This window comes from Vidua chalybeata, chromosome 2 (assembly GCF_026979565.1).
Source record: "Vidua chalybeata isolate OUT-0048 chromosome 2, bVidCha1 merged haplotype, whole genome shotgun sequence".
Classification (NCBI taxonomy): Eukaryota; Metazoa; Chordata; class Aves; order Passeriformes; family Viduidae; genus Vidua; species Vidua chalybeata.
In genome coordinates, this window is record NC_071531.1 from 28,196,335 (window position 1) to 28,206,931 (window position 10,597).

Below are 10,597 nucleotides of genomic sequence, written 5' to 3' on the forward strand. Positions count from 1 at the left end.
AAATTCATTTGTGTTCAGAAAAAGGAGGAAAGAAATGTCACACCTCCAACAGGAATCTTCAGATATGAAATTAAGATTTAGGAATATACTTACTCTGTGTGCTACTGGGTAGGGAAAGTTTGCTCCTAGTTTTTGCCACTACTCTTGAGTTTGTGTCTTGGTACCAATTGCAAAGTGCCCACAGGTCATTCCCCTCTCATTAATTCAACCATCTAAACAGACATATCAGATCAGGTTGGGTTTATTGCACACCATTTGAAGAACTTGGCTGGCTGACATTTTTGAAGTGCACACTGTGCTAATCAGAACTCAGTGAATGACTTCTATCCCTTGGTGATTTCATTCTATGATGAAAGCTGTAGCAAATAGCTACAAAAATCCCCCTTTATCCACACCTCTGAAAGGAGGGCAAACACCTCACTCTCTCCTCAGGGGTCTGCCAATGCCCCAGCACACTGCAGCTCTGCTCTAGTACTTTGCTGAGAGAAGAAAGATTCCTTTGAGCTAAAGGGGTAGTGCCCCTGTACTTGGCACTGATGAGAGGCCACATCTTGAGTCATGTGCTCAGTTTTAGGACCCTCACTACAAGCAGGACAGAGGCGCTGGAGTGTGTCCAGAGAAGGGCAATGGAGCTGGTGAAGGGGCTGAAGCTGGGAGTTGCTTAGCCTGGAGAAAAGAACGCTGAGGTGAGACCTTACTGCTCTCTACAACTGCCTCAAGGAGATCATAGCAAGGTGGGGCTTGGCCTCTTCTCTCAGGCAGCTTGTGATAAGACAAGGGGAAACAGCCTCTAATTGTGACAAGGGAAGTTCAGGCCACGTATGAGAAAAATTTTCTTGACTGGATGTGGTAAAGTAGTGGAACAGGCTCCCAGGCAATGGCAGAGTCACCCACCATCCCTGGAAGTGTTCAAAAAACACATAGACATGGTGCTTTGTGATACAACTTAGTGTGCACGTGAAACACAGTTGAAGGTTGGACTTGATGATCTTGGAAGTTTTTCCCAACCTTGATGATTCTAAGAAGGCAGTAGGAGCAGCACAGCTTGCACCTTGCCTCCCAAGTGCTACAACAGATAGCAAAATGGCCCCAGCTTTGGGGAAAAGTAGGTGAAACATGCAAGGCTGGAAAGCATCCCAGCCTGGAAACAGGACTGCTACCATGCAAGAGCAGCATGATGCTATTATTCCAGTGCAATTCCACATATCCCTCCTTAACACATACCAACACACACATGCTCCTAGCAACTGGAACTACACAAAATACATCCTAGACTCTAGACCACTGACAAAAAGCCAGCCATAAAACAGAATTCCCATCAGACTGTTACACAAGTGCAAAAACCAGCACTTCATGTGATACTAACTGCTGCTACAGCTGCAAAGCAACTACTGACCCTTTTACCCTTAAAATGCTGATTACGTCAAGTCCACTGAAATATAACTGTATAAAATGAATAAGCTTAATTACATCACAAAAACAAGGCAGCACTGTTTAGTTTGCTTTTAATTTAATTTATTTAAATAGGATAAGGCTACTTAAAAGACAAGTCTTTACATAAAAAATGTACATTACGTTAAATTTTGCTGTACTCAAGTACAAAAACCGCACAAGTGTTTAGTAAAAGAGAAAGAGCACACCATTTCAAAACACACATTCTTACCATTTTACAGCATTCGAGAAGTGCTTTTTACATCCTAACAGTGAATGGAGAACTTCTGTAAAGAACTAAGCTACAGTTTTTGGTTTCAATATAAACCAATGTTACAAATGTAAACAAGCTTTCAGATCACTACCAAACTTCTTTTACTTGGTTAACTAAGTGGATTCAGAAATTGATTCTTTGTTTTTCCAAGTCAGGGAGCATTCTTATTATTTTTATTTACCATCCGTATCTAAAACTGATCTAAACTGGCTTCACCCTGAGCCAATGAGTTTTAATAAAAATGTTTCCATCAACTTAATTGGATTTTTGCCCTGTGAGGCACTACCCATAATCCAGATGAAACACCAAATTTCACAGAAAACCAAAATCCATCTTAAATTATCAAAGGAAAGGAAAACAGGTTTGTGGGGTTTTTTCTAGAGTGCCGTTACATGTGTTAATGCTCTCAAGGTACTTCTGTCTTGCTATCCACATCCCCTCTTCAACTGCCTGTAGGCTGAGAAAGCACTGGTCTGCATTCCATTGGTTTTCCCCATATTTTATAAAAAAGCATGATTGTAACCAGGAAAACAATCAAATTTTCTGCATTGGCACATTTTTTACATTTATGCATGTAAAAAATATGCCTGTGTACTTAAGAGAACATGGCACTAATCCATTCACTACTTCCTCTCGAAGTTTCATATCAAACAGTCTAGTCACATACTTCCATCTGTGCATTCCTTGTTTCATATATCAAGAGAAACTTCAATTTGAAGTAATGCTGTTAAAATAGTTCATCTCTTATTACCAACCTTACTTGCACAGCAAATTCTACACTCCTGTGCAACAAAAAGGAAAAAAAAAATCTGTAGACTATCTTATTAGCAGAATGGTCAGTTTTCTCACCTAAATTAATTACCTTTTTAAAGCCAAGAAGGCTCTAGGGATCACTCTAAATTTCAATAGCTATTTTAACTATTTAATCAGATGTGGAATAAAACTGAATCTTAGTGAAACAATGTGTGAATCACAGTGACATGGAGGAGATGAACTATAATAATCTTGAAAACTAAGAGTGGAGGTTTAGTTTAGTGTAATATCACCACCTTTTAAAGAAGTAATTAACTACTTGGTGTACAAGAGTGGATACTTTTAAGGTGATTGGTGATAGTGACTCCAGCTTTACAACAGGGAGTTGTTAAACTTCTTAAAACTTCACAGCAATCTGAATCTCAGTAAGTCTGTAAATTTTAAAATAATTTTATTTAAACTGTTTAAATATGACCTATCTATTTGAAAATATGGAAGTAACATTTATGTTTTGAGCACCATTAGCTACTTCATGGCCATGTAACATGCTGGATTTTCTTCTTTGCTTCTGAAGGCTTTAGGTCATTCTGGAATACAAGAAAATATATAATTATTCTTAGAGATACTGTGCAAACAGGAGTCAGTCATTAATCTGGCATATTTCAATCTAGTACTATTCAGTATTCAGCTACAGACTACTACAACAGCTTTCTATTGCCATCTTGTGGAGAAAGCTAAATATCACAGAATTTTTCTGGTGAAGATAAAAATAGAGCCAATGAATTTAACTACCTGCAAATCATACATGTATTTTGGCTTTCAGCAACCTACAATTAAATATTCTTAAATATTCAAAAATTTCTTTCAGTTATGCGTCTTAGAAACAGGTACATATTGGAGTTTCCAAACATACTTCTGAAGTTATTTCAGGTTGTCTTATTAAAATACTTGTTTAAATGGAATTGTATAAGGAAAAATCCCCGAATACATAACTAGGAAACCAACTTACTTTTGTCAATAGTAAAAAACATTAAAAAAAGAAAATGAAAATTTGGTCTTCCTTTGTAATGACCTGGATAAAAGGAGAAATAATTGCCAAAGCCTCAGATGAGCTCATCTTTCAAGTCCCCCTGCCCAAATAAACCTGTAAAAATCAAGAAAGCCCAAAGCAAAGCAATGGCAGATGAAGTGGTAAAATGATTTGCTTTTGTCATCTAAAATAATAATTTAAAAAATTCTGAGAAATTAGAGCTTTAATAGTTCATATAAGCAGAGTAAAGACAAGTACATGAGTTTTCAAGAAGATACTGCAACACGAGGGTTCAGGAAGCACAATCTAGAGATCATTCTTCTCTTTAAAAGATTTTCAGTGCACAGGAATCCTGTGGACTGCAACCATTGAAAGGTTTACGGGAATTAGACCCAAAGATAATAGGGATAGTTCTGTGCTATTCATTACATTTTTCTTGAAAGTCAAGAATAGTCACTTGCTTGGAGACACAACTTTCTTTATGGTCATTACACTAAAAATAGATCAGGCTTTACAGACATCTGCCAAGTACCATTACTGATTCTTCCTGACAGCATCACTTTCTATTCAATAGCGCATTCTTTAATTTCAGATGGTAGAGTAACATCCATAGAACACAAAAGCCTAACTTCACATGTCTAACCTCCATCAACCAAGGCATGACTGAACTTACAGGTATTAACTGGAACAACCTAAACTGTGGCTAAGGTAGAAAGTCAAAAGTCAGAGGTTGCAGCTTCTAAATGTCAGTCATACAGCGGCGCTTAAAAATGTCATCATTGTCTACAGGGCATTTAAATTAAATACAAAGAAGCTGTGAGGTGTAAACCAAACAAGTTTCAAAAGCTCTGTAGCTTCAGATCTGACCAATACTTGGAAGAATTCTAAATACTGACAGAATTTAGTAAGTTCCTACTGGTAGTAGGAAACACACCTCTCAAGCATAAATTCCATTCAGAGCCTCAGCCACGATTCTTTTAAAAGCTGCTAAAGCTGTCTTTCACAACAGCCATGTGTTTTGGTACTCATGTTTAACAGAAGTCTGATGGAATGTACCTATCCACACAGCAGAATATTACCTGCATTCTTTCATTAAAAGATTTTTTAAAAAATACATTAGTATTTTTATATATTATTATTAATATGAATGTTTTATTGCATCTCATGAGGCAATATTGAGAAAACAAAGTTCAGTGTCATGTCTTAGGAAAATTCTAATCAATGTAACTGCACACTGTATATCTAAAGCTCCCCCTGCAGTTCAAATGAGAACAGCTATTTCTATTTCTTCCTTTGAAGCCCAGATTTATTCCAGGTATTCCTGTATTCCAGTAGAAATGTGAAAACTCCTTCATTTGTATCATGAAGGAATACAACACAAGTGTTAAGACCTCTGTCGATATTGTGGCATTTGCCAATTGCTCCTTGCTCATTGACAAGCCCTGTAATCACACCATTGTCAAAACCAACCTCTGTTCTTTGTCCCCATCTGGCAGCTACACTCAGCACCATTACCTACACAGAAGCTTCCTATTGACAAGTACAAATTTCTTTCATTCTGGTATTTCCCAAACTAGCTACACTTTTCTAAATATTCACTGTTTCTAAATACTCTACTATGACTCCAAAATAAAATCATCCTGAAAATTCTTGCAAGGCTCTAACTTTGGCTCCTGTAAATCTCAATTAAACAAAAAGAAAGCTGCAAAACAAGATACTGCACAAACATACCGGCAAATCAGATTCCTCTTTTGGAACAGACCTCTTTAACTTCACAACAGTAGTTCCTGCTATTGGAGACAACGGGTAAACCTTCAGACCAGTCAACACACTGCTGTCAGTCTTTGAAATATTGTTCTGCTGAGCCTCATTATTCCTTATTCCCAGCTTAGCGTCCTCTGACAAACTGGAGGCTGACACGTATGTTGAGGCATTTGAAGGAACTGATAATCTCCTAACTGTGTTGGTGGTGCTCCCAGCTGGAGGAGGCTTCAGGCGATCGGCAGCTCCGTTCTCTGTCTTTTTCACCTTTATGCTTGTACTTGTTGAATTGCCATCAAATACAATTAATGGCCGTTTCCTTAAACCTTCCACTGTTGTAACACTGAAAATACAAATCATAAAATTCACAGAAACATAGGTTAGATGATCAAAAAATAGCATATCCGTAACATGAGTAGTGAAAATTAATTTTATCCTACCTGAAGAAAACATATATCCCAAAATATTAATATTAAACTCTGAGATGCTCCAAACTTAAATAAAAATAAATATACTTATATACACTTACATATACTTAAATAAAAATAAAAAGTAATAAAAGTCACTTCCAAAATATAAATGCACAGGGGGCTGTTTGAGGACCAGTGCTCTTCAGCAAGAAGAGTTGTGTAAAGAACTGTCTAAGCAGACAACTATAGCTGTACAACAAAAGGCATTATGCTTCTACCACTGTAGCTATTCTAGAGTAACTACAGATATAATAAGTGTGAAGTATTTCAAAAGATGAGTATTTAAGGAAGGGTGTGCTGCCTTATCTGCAGGAACAGCATCCCATATTCTGATACTTCTAAATTTCCCTGTTTCCGCTCTTATTAAAAATCATAATGTCAAGGTAAGTCCAAAAGATTGTTAACTAAGGAATAAAAACACTAGGCAAAAAACCCACACCTTTTTAAAATAAGGGTTTTTTTAACAGGAACCCTAAGTGGATTTAATGGCATTTTTTAATAGTTTGTGCCTTTAAGCCTGTGTGTAGTCAGAGCAGACCTGATTCATGAAAAGGAATACTATCAAGCTAATATCAAAACAGTATTATCAGAAAACATATTGACTGAGAAAAAAAATAAAGTACAAAGTTAACGTAACTCACATTATATGAATTCAGAGTTTTAAAATCCAATGCTCAAGAATGACAAAGAGAAAGTGTTTGGAAAGTGCAGATTTAACAAATAAAAAAACCCCAAACCACCATTAAGAGATATAATATTTCTGTTTAAAAACTTCTGTTTTCAGTTTTGATAAAAAGCTCTTTTGCACCTATTTCAGCACACTAACAGTTTCCTACCCAAACACTAACCTCACGCTTCCATCCTCAAGTCCACAGATGTAAACAAACTGAGGTACTCTAACCTCTTATGCACATGGAAAATAAACCAGACAAAAGACAGCTCGGTGTTTTAGCCACTGCCACTATTTTAAAAAAACTCCCAAAACCTAAAAAACTAAAAAAACCCAAGTCACTTGATAGAATTTGTTTAGCTCTTCAGAGTTAGAAACCTCAGTAAAGCTAAAAGAGACTCAAGACATCAACAAGCTGTAATACTGAAAAACATGTATTTCCATCCACCTTTCCTCAAGATTTGCTGCTGAACATACCAGAATACCACTCATGCATATCACATGTCAAAGTCTTGGGCAGGGGGAAGGTTGAGTTAAGAGAATCAGTAAAACAAATTTTTGAAGAAGATTTTGCTTTCTGAGCAAATACAGACAGAAGGATTTTTAAAACAAGGCAGATTTTTTTTTTTCAGAAAGCAAACGTTAGTTTTGAAACAGACACACAAAATTGCTGTAGCACGTACCCCTCACTCTAGACAGGCCACCCCTGTCCAGGAGAAAGCATAGTTAACTATGCTTTTAGTATTTTCCTTAAACACTGCAAACACAATTATTAATTAGCAATTATACAGTGAAACAAAAAATATTTCCTTTCTCCTCATTATAAAGTACCTTGAAATCTACCAGTAACTCATTATCAACACACTGGGGGATGGAGGAACAATACCAATTCTCTGGATCAATACAGACTGGGGGTGAAGGGATTAAGAGTAGCCCTGCTGAGAAGGACTTGGGGATGCTGGTGGATGAGAGGCTGGACATGAGTCAGCAACATGTGCTTGCAGAAAACCAAAACATGTCCAAAGCAGCATGGCCATCAGGTCAAGGGAAGTGATTCTGCACCCCCTACTCTGCTCTGGTGAGACCTCACCTGGAGTGCTGCATCCAGATCTGGAGCTATCTGGAGGAAGAACAGCAGCTCCAGAGGAGGGTCATAAAAATGATCATAAGGAAAGGCTTGAAAGTGGAGGCTGCTCATCTTGGAGAAGAGAAGGCTCCAGGAAGACCTTACTGCAGCCTTTCAGTACTTAAAGGGGATGTATAAGAAAGACAGTTCTGTGAAAAGAAGCACTATAAACTATAGCATTAATAACATTCAGATGACAAAAGAAAAAAAAAACTATCTTCCCCTTTTTTCTATTTTTGCAGTAGTAGAATCTAACACTTCTGACACAGGCAAGCCAACACAGCATTCTCTGTAAACTGCAACAATATCCAAAAGCTATACAAGCTTCACTCAGCAGGCAAAGATTAAGCTAAATGCATTGTCCTAAATTGTCCAAGTCTGGCCCAATACAGTTAAATTACCTTTTATTCTCACTTTTCAAGTCAGTTTGCTGTCTTTTCTTTTCCATCATTCTCCCCCATCTACTTTTTGGCAAGTCACGCTGAGGCAGGGGAATGGCATGTTGAATATAGAGATCAGTGAGCCCATCTTTGTCCATCTTTACATCATTTTCACCTAATATATTTTTCTGTGGGGAACAGAAAAAGAGTTGTTGTTTTTAGGACAAATTCAACATTCAACCATCTGAGTGGCATAATTTCTTATTTCAAAATCCACTGTAAAGCATTGTACTGGGCCAGGGTTCCAGAAATAAAGGGATGGCTGGGATGATCAGCTGGAGAGGCCATGAACTGCTCAGTGCCAACGGCAGCCTGGTCTCCTACCTTCCTACTGCCAGCTTCATTTTCTGTGTGGATTACACTCAGCCTGTCCCTTCAGTGAGGCAATGGGAAACACAGGATGTTTTGGTCAGTGCATAATGGTTTCTTTTTCCACCACCTGCAAGTGCATTTCTTCACATGTCTCCTCATGTGTCCTTTGGAGTCTCTTGCCCCCAGTGTCTGCTGCTCTTTAAGTGTATTTGAGCACAGGTGCCATGAGCAACTCTGCTTCAAATTCTGGGTGTGATGGGCTGCTTTCTTCAACAGTGTGAAACACATGGATCCAGCTGTGACCAGCACTGGGCAGTTATTCACCTTTGCCCACAGAGGTCAAGCCTGCAGCCTCTCTCTACCCAAAATACTGCAAGTTTTCCCAAAGAAAACAGCAGCCAAAAAAGGGAAAAGTTATGACAGACATACTGTTGATGGCTGATGTTTTTGTGCACTCTTAAACACGCTTCCCTGAATCCAACTACAATATCAGAGCTCTTTTTCACATTTCTAAAAAACAGACAACCAGAATGTAATCCAAGTCAAACTTATAGATGTAGAACTGTGCTATCTCACCCAATTCCCAAAGAATAATAGAGATAAGTTTCATACCAACATGAGGAAGAACTTCCTTACGTTAAAGATGGCAGAGCACTGGAACAAGTTTCCCAGGGAGGTCGTGGACTCTCCCTCTCTGGAGACATTCAAACCCACCTGGATGTGTTCCTGCATCACCTGCTCTTGCTGACATTCACTGGGCAGGGGGGTTGGACAAGATGATCTCCAGAGGTCCCTTCCAACCCTAACTGTTCTGTGATTCTAGGAACCATCAGTTAGAACACTAGTTTTCCTTCTAATTGTGTATTGGGTTGTGGACGTTTCTTGGTACCTCATGCCAAATTTATGGGATGAGAAAAAAACTCCACTAACATCCTACAAATCGAGGTAATTGAGAGCAGGTCAAGCCTCTGCCACTACCAGTTCTGGGTTCATGACTTCTGGTGTTGGCCTGAAACCTGTCCGCATAAACTGCACGGACAAAAGCATACAAAAATTCTTTGAGCTTATACAAAACCCTGAAGCTTTCATTACTATTGTTCATCAACTATTCAACATCAACTAAAGCTTTTCATGGTCCTAAACTGTTTATAACTCACTTTCAAATTATTTTTCAACTATCAAATATCAATATTTATGCATTAAAGCATTAGCTTGTCTGATTACATAGGCTGCATTTCTTTAACTCACAGAATTATTAGGGTTGAAAGGGACCTCCGGAGATGATCTAGTCCAACCGACCTGCCAAGGCAGGGTCACCTAGAGCAGGACACACTGGGTACGGACGTGGCAACTGTAACAGTGTAAAGCTCATCCTTCCACAGGCAGCTTTACTGTATGCAGACACTGTCTCGATTTGGGCAAATTGCTTTTTAGCAGCCTCGGTGTTCAAACACAGCCCCTTTGCAAACACGGAGACACATCCCACGCCAGACCCTCCTCTCTGCAAGTTCGTGGTGTCCAGAGCACCGACTTGGTGCCTGCTCTCCCCTGAGCGCCGTGACTCTCTTCGCCCCGCCTCAGGGGTCCGCCGCTCCGCCCGGCCCGGCTCCCCGGACGCACCTGCTCCAGGGTGAGCCGCAGGAATTCCTCCGAGAGCAGCTCCGGGTGCAATAGCAACAGCTCCGACTCCGAGCGCTCACACCCCCGCTCCTCCTCGCCACCGCCGCTGCCCGCCCGGGCTTTTCCCTGCGCCGCCATCTTCTTCCCCCGGCGGCCCCTTCCCGGACTCCCACAATCCCACGCGCGGAGGGAAACGCGTTTCCAGAGCAGCCGCGCGCCGCCGTGGCGTCACGGGCTGGAGCGGGGCCGGGACGGGACGGCGGGGCCGGGACGGGACGGCGGGGCCGGGACGGGACGGCGGGGCCGGGACGGGACGGCGGGGCCGGGACGGGACGGCGGGGCCGGGACGGGACGGCGGGGCCGGGACGGGACGGCGGGGCCGGGGGTGCGCCCTGCCGGGGCGGCACCGCTCCGCGGGGCAGCCGAGTCAGGGGAAACACAGAATCCCACGGAATCACAGAATATCCTGGAAGAGGCCCACAAGGATCATCGAAGTCCAGCTCCTGGCCCTACACAGGACAGCCCCAAGTATTACACCCCATGTCTTAGAGCGTTTTCCAAATGCTTAAACTCTGTCAGGCTTGGTGCTGGGACCACTTTCCTGGGGAGCCTGTTCAGTGCCTGACCACCCTTTGGTAAAGAACTTTTTTCTGATATCCAACTTAAGCCTCCCCTGATACGGCTTCAGGCCATTCTCTTGAGTCCTGGCA

General features: G+C 40.8%; 1 protein-coding gene across 1 annotated transcript; it reads right to left on the reverse strand.

Annotated features, from left to right (window-relative positions):
• Positions 1-2,892: 2,892 nt before the first annotated feature.
• C2H2orf49 (chromosome 2 C2orf49 homolog) lies at positions 2,893-10,046 on the reverse strand. The gene is made up of 4 exons (XM_053936395.1): positions 9,888-10,046; positions 7,917-8,083; positions 5,220-5,592; positions 2,893-3,045 (listed from the first exon to the last, which is right to left on the reverse strand). Exons 1-4 carry the CDS (start codon positions 10,023-10,025, stop codon positions 2,989-2,991), a joined length of 735 nt encoding a protein of 244 aa, XP_053792370.1. The 5' UTR covers positions 10,026-10,046; the 3' UTR covers positions 2,893-2,988.
• Between the last annotated feature and the right edge of the window lie 551 nt (positions 10,047-10,597).